At 51.0% G+C, this 13,748-nt stretch overlaps 1 protein-coding gene across 5 annotated transcripts in view; it reads left to right on the forward strand.

The window, feature by feature from the left end:
* The first annotated feature begins 439 nt into the window (after window positions 1-439).
* The window catches only part of SLC25A48 (solute carrier family 25 member 48), a 38,949-nt gene continuing 25,640 nt past the window's right edge, over window positions 440-13,748 (forward strand). For 3 of the 5 annotated variants that reach the window (XR_013992345.1, XM_081034946.1, XM_081034947.1), the window contains exons 1-4: window positions 628-868; window positions 5,734-5,777; window positions 10,339-10,410; window positions 12,522-12,780. Coding sequence is in view for 4 of the 5 variants with exons in the window: in XM_081034946.1 (XP_080891072.1) it covers window positions 757-868; window positions 5,734-5,777; window positions 10,339-10,410; window positions 12,522-12,780 (487 nt within the window). In the remaining variant the exon portion in view is untranslated. Of the gene's footprint in view, window positions 869-5,733; window positions 5,778-10,338; window positions 10,411-12,521; window positions 12,781-13,748 lie in introns of all 5 variants that reach the window. The other 2 variants (XM_081034945.1, XM_081034948.1) reach the window with 2 other exon arrangements.

A 13,748-nucleotide genomic window follows, 5' to 3' on the forward strand; every position in this document is an offset into this window, starting at 1 on the left:
TGTTGGATGTTATTAATAGCTAATATTTATTTAGAGCTGACTTGGAGCCTATCCCTGGATTGGATGCTTTCCACACGTTGTTCCAGTTATTTGTGAATAGATAGTGTCCTAAAAACCTGTGGGCTATGGGGAGGCGTGGGGCAATGGGGGCCTGGGGGAGTGCCCCTAACCTCTACAACTGGCATGGAAAATTGCATGTCCTGTATATTTTATATCGAAACTGTCCATGGCTTTCAACCAGCTCCTCAGAGAATGAAGAACTTGTTTAGTTGATAGTTGGATATTCAGTTAGGATTATTTCAGGGTTGTTTTAGCCTAAAAGAGGACGTGTCTTCACAGGTAAATAATCTACTTCCTGACCTCAGATGAAGCACCTCGCCCTCCCTCTTGTAATTAACTTTGCAAAAATGTCCCTGAGATCATTTCCAGGGTCAGAAGCGCTGTGAACAGTCACAGGCAGCAGCGGGCCCTTTGCCTCCCAGCGCCGAGGTTTGCAGTTGGCAAGGCAGCAGTGGACGGAGGAGGGAGGCGAGGGAACACCCCGTGGCCGGGCCCCCGGGTGTGCGGAGGCGCGGGCGCACCGAGCCCCGCCCGCCTGCTCCGCCCTTAAGCGCCGCTGGGGGCGTGCTGGCAGCGCCTGCGGCCGGACGGGGGTGGGGGCCGCCCACGCGCGGCCGGGCCTGGATCCTGGCTTGGGGACCCACCTGGTGCGCGCGGAGTCCGGGCTGTCCTCCCTGGCGCCGCCTGCTGCGGGCCATGCCCCGCACACGCTGCATGGGCACCGACCCGGCTCCGGGCGGGCGGGGCGCCGCGGCCCCGGCCACCGGCAGCTTCCAGCTGGAAGACTTCGTAGCGGGCTGGATCGGAGGTGAGCCCACCCCGGACGGGAGGGAAGCCCCTGCCCCCAGAGGCGGGTGTGCTTTCGGGAGAGCCCGTGCCGGAGAGACACACAGAGAGAGACGGCTGGGCTCTGCGCCCCGTTTACACCCCGGGCTCCGGGCGGGGGCTCTGCACCCAGGCTTCCCGCGGGCGCCGCGCGCCGCCTGCTGCCGGGAGAGCCCGGGGCCTGGGGGTCTCGCGGTGACCCTCCTAAACTCTGCGAGCCTCACCGAGGTCCACCTGAGCTGCCCATTCGCCTCCAACTTAGGGTCCCCGGAGCTTGACCGGTAATGATGAAGCCATCCGCCCAAGCGGACAGCCAATGGAGCGCCCCGGCGCGGACACACCCTTCGGTGACCGGGTGCCCACCTGAATTTGGGGAGGTGGCTGGCAGGAACTTGTGGGGAAGATGGTTCTTGTCCTCTGGCCCCGTAAGCGGGATGGGGAGCTCCACTTGGTAATCTGGCTGCTTCTAGGGGGCGCCCAGGCTGGAGGGAGTGGATAGGAGGAACCCTTTACCTTCTTCAGCTGCTGTCAATGTCAGGCCCCTCGTCCGGGCGCTGGGGTCCCCGGTACCGCTCCAGGAGCCTCTCCCTGCCGGGCCTGGGATGGGTTTGCTTGGTCAGGAGTTTCATCCATTTCCTTGCTTCTCCATTCTTCTCTTCCCAGTAGGACTCTCTCTCCTCTTCTTGCAGTATGCGTGGGGGTATGGAGAGAGGGTTTGAGGGACTTTACTTATTGTAAAATATTATCATTCTTTTGGCCCCATCTAAGAGGACCATCAGAAAAGAGGTGTTAGCAAATGCAGCCACTCCCCAAGATAAAATACAATATTGAGGTGCTGAGGCCGAGACTCTGGATAGCATGTCTGACCCCACCTAGTGTTCTAGGTGTGGAAGAGACCAGGAAATTTGTAGGGAAAGGAAACAACAAAAATCAACAAGCCAGGTAGCACCCCAGGTTCTTCCCCTCTGGTGCTCCCCTCACACCGAGCAGGAGGCCACGTCTGTCCCTCCACGGGTGGCTGCAGGGTGCCTGCTTCTCACCATCCTGAGCAGAGTAGGTTCCTTCCCTGGTGGGCAGCCCTGTTGGCACAGGCTCTCCTGGGCTGGGCTGAGACCTGCGTCTCCTAATTTTCCCAGTCAGGGGGCTGTGCCTGGAGGCCCGCTGGGCATATCCAGGCCCTCTTTGGACAACCCTTCAGCCATTCCAAGGGAGAGCCTTCCCTGGGCTGTTTCCTTCAGTAGCCAGACCAACTTCAGTAGGCCCGCCAGTGGCTTGGTTTAAGAAACACCCTGGGGGGTAAGCTGTCAGAGGAGTTCAAAGTTTCTGATGACAGGGAGACCCTCCCCAATTCACACAGAAAATAGTGCTGGAAAATAGTGCTGGCTTGTGCTGGATTCTGTAATTGTATTTACATTGATGACGTTAACGTAGCTTTTTCTTTTTTGCTTCCATGAAATGATGATGAACATAGTAATAGTGATTACTTAGTTGGTACCAAGTGCTGCTTAAGTGCTCTAAATATAGTTTTAAACCAACTTTCTTAAGGTTATTTTATATATCATAAAATTCACCCACTTCAAGTGTACAATTCAGTGATTTTTGAGTAACTGTACCAAGTGGTCCAACTATTACCATAAATCAGTTTTGGAATGTTTTCACCCCACAGTAAGATCCCTCATGCCCACCTACAGTTAAACTCCATCTTCTCCTTCTCCCTCTGGTCAACCACTAATCTACTGTCTGCCTCTACAAATTAGCCTTTTCTGGGCATTTTATATAAATGGAATCATAAAATAGGAGGTCTCTTATGTCTGTTTATGTATATATATTTCTTTATAACCCCAATGAGGTAGCTATTATTACATTCCCATTTTACAGATGAGGAAATGGGTATACAGAGGAATTCAATGACTTGCCCAAGGCCATGCATCTAGCATGAGCACTGACATTCTAACCCAGGCAATCTGGTACCACGGCCATTTTAACCCCTGTACTCATCTATGGCTGTTTTCTTTCTTACTGACCTTGCATAATAAAATTTCACCATTACATCATTCACATTTTGTTTGACATTTTACTGGTCTGTGAAGTCCCAAGGTCTGGAAACCACCGACCTGATATTCTGATTTCTTATATTGTACCCCTTGCTTTCGGATGGGTGGGCTACTGAGTGAGCAGGGAGATACTGGCTCAAGGCTGGCTCTGCGGTTCTGTCCTGGGCTGAGGGATGCCCACAGGGAAGGATGCGCTCACTAGGGAGGGGGGAGAAGCTGGAGCCTGAGGACCAAGCTCCTTCCTTCCCCTGCCGGGAGGGGTTCCTGTGGAGAGAATGCTCCAGCTTCCCGCTGCCCATCACCATTCTGCCTCTGCCCAGGTGTGTGGGAAGGAGGGATTGAGAGGGGATTGGAGGTTCCAGACCAAAGAAACATTTCCTCTGGGATTAGCTGGTTTCTCAGCCCCTGGAAATATGTAATATTTTTTTTTAACTTTATTTATTTATTTATTTATTTATTTATTTATTTATTTATTTATTTTCATGCCATAAGTTTATTTACAAACATTTCTAGTATGTTGAGTTCAACAGTTTGATCCATTTTTTTTTTATTTATTAGTTTCAGGTGTACAAGACAAGGTAATACTTAGACGTTCATCATTTATATCCCTCACACTGTGAACCCCCCTCTCCCCATCCACTATCCCTCCGACCTCACACTGAACCATCACATTATATATATAAAATTATAGTTGGCATTTATTAATGTTTAGCTTCTGGTGTACAATGCCATGATCAGGTATCCACAATATCCCTGAGGTGGTCTCCCAAATAGGACGCATGTCCATCGGATACCCAACAAAATCTTTACAACATTATTGAATACCTTCCCCAAATTAATATTTTAGGACCCCTCACCTGCTAGCAGAGACCCTTCCTCATCAGGTGATGGGGAATTGGTCTTAGAAGAATGACTCCTGTTTCAATCTCATAGTCACTGACTTCTGCAACTAGGGCTTTTTAATCTGTGTGGACTCAGGGTGGCCTTCCTTCCCTCCAAAATGGTTCAGGCTTTATGAATGAGTGTGGGGATGGCATTTTTCTGTGAGAAGCTCCAAAGTATCCATCCAAAGTATCCTTTCCAAAGACACCTTCTTAAAAACAAAAATCAATAGCGTCCCTTTCTGAACATCCTGTGAGCGCCCAGCTCTCTGCTAGTACTTTGCATTCAGACCTTATTTCATCCTTACAATGGAACCGTGAGGTAGGTGCTAGTATTATGCCCTCCTACACATGCTAAACGTGAGGGGTAGAAAAGTTCAGTTACCTGTAACCTGGAGGTAACTGAAATTTTTCTGGGTTTTCTCGTCACACATTCCCCCCTTTTTTCAGGAGAAATCCATATAACATAAAGGTAACTATTTTAAAGAGTACAGTTCAGTAGCATTTAGTACATTCACAGTGTTGTGCAACTACCACCTCTATCTAGTTCCAAATCATTTTCCTCGTGCCCAAAGAAGTCCCTGGACCCTTTAAGCTGTCACTCCCACTCCCCTCCCCCAAGCCCTGGCAACCACTAATCTGCTTTGTCTCTGGACTTACCTATTCTGGATAATTCAGACAAATGGAATCGTACAATATGTGGCCTTTTTTGTCTGGCTTCTTTCATTTACATAATGTTTTCAGCATTTGTCCACGTGGCAGCCTGAGTCCGTACTTCCTTCCTATTTTTCTAATAATATTCCATGTATGGTATACCACGTTTTCTTTATCCATTCACCCAGCGATGGACAGTTAGGCTGTTCCCTCCTTTTGGTCATTGTGTGTAGTGCTGCTATGAACATGCGTGTACAGGTACTAGTTTGAGTGCCTGTTTTTATTTCTTTTGGGTATACACGTAGGAGTGGAATTGCTGAGTCACATGGGAATTCTATGTGTAACTTTTGAAAACCTGCCAAACTATTTTCCACAGTGGCTGCACCATTTTACATTCCCACCAGCAATGTATAAGGGTTCCAATTCTCCACATCCTTGCCAACACTTGTTATTTTCCTTTTTTTGTTTTGTTTAAATTATAGCCATCCTAGTGGGTGTGAAGGGGAATCTCATGGTGATTTTGATTTTCATTTTCCTAATGACTAATGATACTGAGCATCTTTCCATGTACTTGTTGGCCATTTGTGTATCTTCTTTGGAGAAATGTCTATTTAAGTCCTCTGCTCATATTAAAAAAAATTTTTTTTAGGTGTTAGAGTTCTTTAATTATTCTGGATTTCAGACCCTTGACAAATGTGATTTGCAAATATTTCTCCCCATTCTGTAGGTTGTCTTCACTTTCTTGATAGTATCCTTTGATGCATAAGTTTTAATTTTTTATGACGTTCAATTTATTTTTTCATTCGTTACTTGTGCTTTTGGTGTCATATCTAAGAATCTATTGCAAATCTGAGGTCATGAAGAATTTCCCCTGTTTTAAGGATACGATTTTTGTAGTTTCAATATTTCCATTTAGGTCTTTGGTCTATTTTGAGTTACTTTTGTACATGATATGAGGTGTGGGGGGGAGGGGTCTCACGTCATTCTTTTCCGTGTGGATACCTAGTTGTCCCAGCACACTCACTGCCCTTTTCTGGGGAGCTTGTTTCTGGAGGCAGAGCCCTGGTTTGCCTCCATTTTCTCTGCCTTCCCCAATGCCTGGCCCAGTACCTGGCATATTAGGGGTCCTCTCTGGCAACTGGGCATTGACTGAGGAAGTGAATACAAGTGCCTGAGCCCTCTGTCCTGTCCCAAGAGCCAGCCAGTGTCAGCTAGGAGTCCAGGGGCTGAGTGACCAGGTGTTCTGCTTCAATCCACAGGTGCAGCCAGTGTCATTGTTGGCTACCCACTGGACACAGTCAAGGTACAGTCGCCATGTTTGTCACTACCTCTTGGAAAGGGTCCTGGAGTGAGTCTGCCTCTAGGTGTGTGCCTGCTGTTTCTGATGCCTCCAGTGCAGGAGAGGTTCTCTGCAAGCCCATGGGTGTGTGGTGCCAGGAGGCCTGCTTTGGAATGGCTCTGCCCTCATTACTTGGCAGTGATTTTGTTTTTGTGAATGTCTCATGTCTGCCTCCAGATTCTCATGAAGTATGTGTGTGTATGTCTGTGTGTGTGGGGGGCGGATGGCCAAGGCACTGGTGAGTGTCCTCCTGTACGTCCTTGTGAAGCTAAGGAATCAGGAAAGGCTTCCAGTGTGAGGTGGCATCTGAGCCCAAATTTAAGATGGGGCCTCAGGTGATGAGAAAAGATATTTCAGGCGCAGAGAACTGCATGGGCAAAGGCACTGAGATGGGGACGCTTTGTGGGCCTGCTTGGGAGACGCCGGCGTGGCCAGTTTCCTGACGCATCGGGTTGCTGGCAGCAGCTACCGATCAGAATCCAAGGAAGGCAGGTCAGCACTCAGACCTCTGAGTCCTTGGAGGGCAGGTTAGGAGTCTGGCCCTGGGCTGGGCCTGGGGAGCCATTATAACCTGAGGTAGTGCAAGGCGTGTGAGGATTTAAGCCAGCAGGACCACCCGGCGTGGGTTCATTCAGTTCCTGTTCCACAGATGTAGAAACTGGCTCATAAAGGGGAAGCGGCTTGCTTCAGTCACACAAGTTAAAGCATCAAGGAGTGAGATTCTCTGACTCCACCCCCACCCCTGCCACCTGTCCCCAGTGGTGAGCAGGACTCAGCGCCATCCCCTGAGAACCTGGCCCCAAATAGTGACTCCCAGATCTGTGCCTAAAGCTCAGCCCGGATCTGCACAAAGAGGAACTCCGAGGCCTTTCTCCAACGGCTGTTGTCATCTCCTTTCTCTGCGTTCCTCCCTGGGTGACATTGGGCTCCCTCCTAGGTCAGAGCCCAGGCCTGCTCTCTTCTTGATGGGGAGGTCAGCCTACTCGTCTTAAACTGTTGAAGATATTTCCTGGCTCCTCATGTCCCCCATACAGGCCCTGCCTTTTGCTTGTATGTCAAACGCACCCTGGACACTTGCTCTGTGCAGGCGCCATGAGAGTGGCAAGGCATCGGTGGTGGACAAAGCAAGTGCAGTGCCTGCCCCCGGGAGGCTGACAGCCATTCTGTATGCAGGTGACCTTTGTGTCTCCTTGGGAGAGTGTCCTTCCCTTGCCTCTAGCCTGGCGAGGGGCTGGTGGAGCCTGTGGGAGTCACCACCATCCCCTTGCCCAGGCAAGTCTGGTCACATGTCACCTGAAAAGGCAGGAGCTCTCCTCCTCTCCCCTCTGGAGGGAATCCTCTTTTTACATAAAATCCAAGTCTGCTCAGCCTGACAACCTCCTCAATGAGGGGACAGCCTGGTGGTGCCCAGGGGTGTGGCCCAGGGCCCTTATTTCTCCCCAGAACATCCTCCTTTCTCCCTCCCACTTGGCTGGCATTTTCTCTAGAGTCCTTGTCCACTGAGAAAGTCCAGGCAAGAGCTTCAGAGTCAGAATAACCTGGAATCCAATCTTAGCCTCTCCACCTACTGAGCAGGCCACAGCACTTAACCTCCCTGAGCCTGGTGTCCTCGTCTATAAAGTGGGCAAAGAGCACCTCCCAGGCAGGGCTGTAGTGAAGATTGTCACTGTGGCACTGAGGATAGAGCAGTGAGTGGGCCATTCCCATTCTGGTGAGCACACACACTGGGGTATGTCTGAGGCCCCCGGGCGGGCCCATGGGAGAGCCAAGCTCCAAGGACCTGGCTTACTGAGTTGGGGCAAAGACTCCTTGCCCTGCCTGGGCACTTCATCAGAAGTGGCAGAGCCAACCACTGGCTGCTTGGTGGCAGTGGAGCTGGGGTCAAGATTCTCACCTGGTTCCTGGCACAGCTGGTACTTTCAGGGTTTATGCCTGATGCAGTGTGAGCAGCTTTCTAATCAGGGCTCGGCTGCCTTTAGAGCAGCTGGCAGACTGTGAGAGAATAAATCTGCATTGTTTTAAGCCACTGAGTAATTTGTCATGGCAGCAACAGGCAGCTAATACAGGGAGCGGGCTTTCTTCGTCTGTGAGACAGGGGTAACATCCCGGCTGCAGAGCATTTAAAGATTCAGCGAGAGGACTTCCTGAGGTGCCCAGTGTTTCCTCATGTATGCAGTTGGTACACACTAAATGCCAGCTTCTGTTGTCATTGGAGTTCCTGGAGGCTTGAGCTGTGGTGCTGGCCTTGGTGGCAGCCTCCCAAGTGCTCAGCACGGCTGGCAGACCTTTGCTCCGTGGCTTTGAACCTGCTCTGTGATCTGGGTTTGGCTTTTGGGTTGTGTGCCCTCATGTACCATTTGCTTGAGTGACTCGACCACTCAACCTTCTTAGTGGGACCTTGATCCTTCCTGGGGCTCAACCGTTTCGTGGGTTCACTACCCAGGGCCAGCCCTGACAGGGCTGGGGCCAGCAGGGGAGAGCGGTCAGCCTCAGGCCAGCCTTCAATGGGGCAGACAGAGGCCTGTGCCCCCACCTGCCCTGGCCCACGGCCCTGCCTTGGTTGGGGACACCCCAGCCCAAGGTAGACCTCTGTGGTTCTGCTTAACTAGGAGACCCTGAGGCCCGTTCTCACCTCGCTGCATCTTCTGGGACCTCTTCCCCACCACCCAGCCCTTCTGATTCTTGGCTTATTTGTATCCATGGCACCTGCCATCTGACATATATTTACTTGGGAATTAGTTTCAGTTCCACTCAGTTTAAGTTCACTCGGTTTAAGTTCCACGAAGACAGGGAGTTTGATTTTTCTACTGCTGAATGCCCTGAGATTGGAACAGTGACTGTTATAAAATACACACTCGGTAAGTATTCATGAAGCCAGGCAATAAATACATTTCTCTGATGATGAAAGTAACAGAGTGGTCCCATTAATGACTCATACTTGTAGGAATACTACATATTTCCTCTGGCTCTACCTGTACAAAACTATGTAGAGGAATGCCTACCAGACTCCCAGCTAGGCTATTAGCCATGGTTATGCGATCAGGGAAGGAGTGGGGTGAGAGAGGGGTGGGCCAAAGGAGACTAGCTTTATATGGAATGTTGATTTTTTTTTTATTAAGAGAGTGTAGTCCCATATTAGTTGTATACTTATTTTTTTAATTACATAAGCTAAAAATAATTAAAATAACCCCTGCTTGTGGTAGGAAAGTTGGAAAATGGAAAGTTCAATGCAGGAAAATATGACTCATGATTTTTACCTCAGAGACCATCACTTTTATGATATGTGTTCTTCCAGGGTCTTCTCACCTGTCTGCAGATTGAACCGAGGCTGTTAGTGTGAAGTGTTAGTCTGCACCCTGGGCCTTAGATTCTCATGGGACCCTGGGTTCAGGCGGCAGGGTCCAGATTTCCTCCTCTGTGGCCCTCACAGCTCCTTCCTACCAAGCGTGGCATGTTGTGGGTGCTGAGAAAGTGTTTTGATGGAGAATTATAGGCCACACATCTTAAAAGAAGTGGAACCCTCTGAGACCAGGGTAAAGGGTACCCTGGGCACTTTTGTGGGCTTACTGAGACCCTCTGTGCTATCACAATGCCCCTGGCCACCGGAGCCGTTCGAGGACAGACGCCTCCACCATCCAGCCCCTTATTCATCCAGGAGTCGTGTGTCAGGTCCCTACTTGGCTCCCGGGACAAGAGGGAAGTAGGAGACGGCCCTGCCCCCACGGGGGCACCCAAATAAACCCTAAGCAAACAGACAAAAAGATGACTCCATCGTAACATTTAAACTCAGACCCAAAAAAAGAGCGAGAACTGGAGGAAGAGACTTCTGGGAGAGGAACAGAGGTAGAAAGTTCTGGAGGCAGGAATCCACTGATGTTTGAGGGACTGAGGAGCCGAGGGTCCAGGGCTGGTGTGGACGCAGGAGGTAGACAACATGGAAGGGTGCAATGAGAGGCGGGCTCAGGTGCTCACCCAGGGTGTGGAATTTATTCTACGCTGCTAGGAGGCCACTGGAGAACTTTAAACAGCAGTGACAATTCACCGTTGTTTAGAAAAGATCAGGCTCACTTGTATCACTGGTACCAGCCAGATACCAGGCCATCGTCCAGGTGAGGGGTGAAGAGGTTCTGGAGGTAAGAAGTGCAGGTCACTCCAGGGAATATTTAGGAGGGTAGAGTGAGGAACAGCAGATGGGCTAAAGCCATGCCACAGGTTGGCTTTCTGTGCTCAAGAGGCAGGGATCACACATCTCCAAACAAGCATCGTTTTTGCTCAACAACCTGGCCTTTGTCTTCTGGGCTTCTGCTGCATTTAGGCAGGCCTGAATGGGACACTGAGGGAGGCAGTGCAGGTAGAGGAGAGAGGGCCAGCCTGGCTGGTCTGACACCCAGACCTACTCCCTGGCTGGGTCACTTTGGGCTGGGCCTTCCCCTGTCTGGGTCTCGGTGCTGGAAGCTCAGCATTCTGGGGGCAGCAGGGATGTGAAGCATCTCTGCCTGGGCCTCACCGTTACCTCTCTCCACAGACTCGCCTGCAGGCTGGCGTCGGCTACGGGAATACCCTCAGCTGCATCCGCACCGTGTACAGGAAGGAGAGTGTAAGTGCCCCTCTGGTGCGTGGCTGGAGCCCTAGTGGCCAGGGCCTCCCATGAAACAAGGAAGAGCCCACTGGGCCTGGGGACCGAGCGGCCCCAGCCCTCCCACCAGCATCTCTCTCAGGAGGAGGCCTGTTCATCCCCGTTCATCACATTTGGCTCAATTTTCCCAGAGCATCTCATACCACATCTCAAATATTACATGTTACCTAAATGTAGCTCTGTCCCCTAATGTGATGTTATTGGGCGGGGTGTGGGGGGTGGGGTGTGTGGAAGAGGGTGGTTTTGTGTAACCTCTCTGGAGAAATTCAGAGGAATTTAGAACCACAGTATGGAAAATTCCTGCAAAAACAGGGTGACCTGTCGGGTTTTCAAAACCGAATAAGTGGCTGGTAACTGTGTGCCCACAGGCTTTCCTTTATCCGGGCGCGATGGGAGCCGTGAGCTCTGACTGCATACGCCCAGAGCGGGCTTGTACCACAGGTTACTCGAGACCATGGGTCCCAAGGTGTTTTTGTTTGTTTTTTCAAAGGGGAAAACCTGAGTCATATTTTATAGAAGCTGTATCGAGTGCCCTTTTTGAGAATTACCATGTGCTTTAGGGAGACTTTCTAAGGCCCCTTTTTGGGTAGTTTAAAATAAATATTAAAATTTAGGATGACATGACCTGTGGATTTAAAGCAAAGGTTAGCCCTCTGGCAGCCCAAGGCACTTCCTTGACTCACCAGAAGTTTGGCCTGGTTGTTGACCCCTGTTTCCACCCGGCTCGTGTAGGACATGCCTTGGAGCTGCAGAGACTCTGTCTACACCTGGAGTTTCTCCTTAGACCCTGTGTCTTGTGTCAGGGTGTGGTTCTGACTCTCTGATGGGCTGCTTTAAACTCAGGGTGAGCACTGCCAACGCAGGACTAACTGTTCCAGGGTGATGTTGTGTGGTTCCTCGGTGCTCTGAAAGGTGGCTATCGATTCTCCAAGGTTGGCACACGTTCCCCGCAGTGTCTGCCTGCCAATGTCCCTGCTCATTGCTTCTGTAGGGACCGTGGATGTTCCTCAGACACATAGCAGCTCAGGGCTAAGTGCTGTCCCAGTTTACCTGAGGAAGAGCCTGAAGCCGGGTGTGTGTGTGTGTGTGTGTGTGTGTGTGTGTGTGTGTGTGTGTGTGTGTGTGGTGTCCTGCCTCTGGCGAATGGGGTATACACACACAAAATTCAGGATTAGCAGGTTTGCATACAGCCTGGACTTTATACGACAGCTCCTAGTACTTTTTCGTCTTTCGCGTGGAGCTCATGTGTGCTGCCCTGACTCCTCCAAGGGCCTGTGGAATTTTCCAGTTTCAGACGAGTGCCTGTGGTGCTCATTGAGGATGCAGTGTGGACGGGCCCCTGATCTCAGCCTCAGCACCCTCTCCTTAGCTTCCTGCTTCCTGTGAATTTGCACAAGCATCTTGGTGCTGTCCCTCCGGGGATCCCCCCTCAGCTATTCTTCCAAGAGACATCCATGCCCAGGGGCATCCATCTAAGGCTGGCCCAGGTGCCCCTGGGTGGCCGTGGGAGCCACTTCTTAGCCCCGCACCACAAGTGTAGTACATTCCCTTTTAATTGCCTGTCAGTTTGTCCAGCCAGGTTCTCCCCTCCCCCAGACTGGGAGCTCAGTGAGCACATTTCTGTCTTATTGTTGTCCCCCAGGGCCTGGCACAGGGCAAGTGCCAGAGAATGCTTTTGTTGGCGTGGCACATGAGGGGGCACATGTGGTGTGTGGCAAGCCCCCTCCTCACCAGGGCTCCATAGGCTCCCCGTCAGCCACAGCCCAAGAGCACTGCCACTCTGGTGCAAATACGGGTTCCAGGCCCAGCACCCCACTGCTCCGCCAACAAGACCTCCTGAGAAGCCGGTTCCTCCTGAGGCGGGAATGTTCTCACACACCCATATTTCCTATCACCTCAGCGTCCTCTTCCATCCTCTTCCCTGGCACATTGCTTTATTTGTGGAGGGTTGCGCTACCAGCCTGCGGGCTGCAGGAGTGCAGGGTCTGTGCCCAGGACGACATGGGGAGCTTGGCACCTGCCTGCAGTCAGGCCCTGGCAATCACACTTCCTCCCCTGGGATTTTCCCACAGGTGTTTGGCTTCTTCAAGGGCATGTCCTTCCCCCTGGCCAGCATCGCCGTCTACAACTCCGTGGTGTTTGGGGTCTTCAGTAACACACAGAGGATCCTCAGCCAGCACCGGTGCAGGGAGCCCGGGGCCAGCGCGCCCCGCAGCCTGTCAGACCTGCTGCTGGCCAGCATGGTGGCCGGTGTGGTCTCCGTTGGCCTGGGCACGCCCGTGGACCTCATCAAGATCAGACTGCAGATGCAAACACAGCCCTTCCGGGAAGGTAAGGGGCTGGAGGAGGGTGCCTGATGTCTGGGCACCTGTCACCCTCTCCTGGTTCTTCGGGTCAGGGGCGCAGTGCTTAACATTCTTTGTATTGAGCCTGGTATCACCATGATGACGTAATCGTCTGTGATTAGTGTTACTGGGTCTACAGTAGTAACGTTCATTGGTTCAGTATTTTCTGGGCTCCTGCCAAGAGCTCTGCATATGTTCTCTCCATTAGTCTTTCTAGCCATTCTGTGAGGCAGGAGCTCTCAGTATTTCCATTTACAGAAGAGAAAACTGAGGCTCCCAGAGGTTAGGATACCATGTTTCCCGAAAATAAGACCTAGCCGGACGATCAGCTCTAATGCATCTTTTGGAGCAAAAGTTAATATAAGATCCTGTCTTACATTATGTTGGATCATATAAGACCCGGTCTTATTATAGTAAAATAAGACTGGATCTTATATTAGTTTTTGCTCTAAGAGATGCATTAGAGCTGATGGTCTGGCTAGGTCTTATTTTCGGAGAAACATGGTACTAATTGAGGGACACACAATCAATGAATGGTGGGTGAGGACCAGCTACATAATTTACGGCACTCCATGAAAAATGAAAACATGGGGTCCCTGTTAAAAATTATTAAGGTTTTTTTTTAAATTAAAGTTTACTGGGGTGACAATTGTTAATAAAGTTACATTGGTTTCAAGAATTTTTAAGGGGCACCACCATGCATTAGAGCAAGTGTGGAGGCACAGGTCTCAAAGCCACGCCTGCCCCACGTGCCAGGGAGTCTCACACCTGGACGGGCTGCCCAGGTTTGAGGTGGACACCCCTCTCCTTGCCCTTGGCACTCCAATTACAGCTGCATTTCTTGGTGTGCTATGCCGCTACTCCTGCATCACCAGCTACACCTGTCATTTCCTCCTCACTGAGAAAGACGCCTCTATGTCTTCTCCTGGAAGTGGTTCTGATAAAGGAGGAAGG

This window comes from Rhinolophus hipposideros (genome assembly GCF_964194185.1).
Source record: "Rhinolophus hipposideros genome assembly, chromosome: 23".
Lineage (NCBI taxonomy): Eukaryota > Metazoa > Chordata > Mammalia > Chiroptera > Rhinolophidae > Rhinolophus > Rhinolophus hipposideros.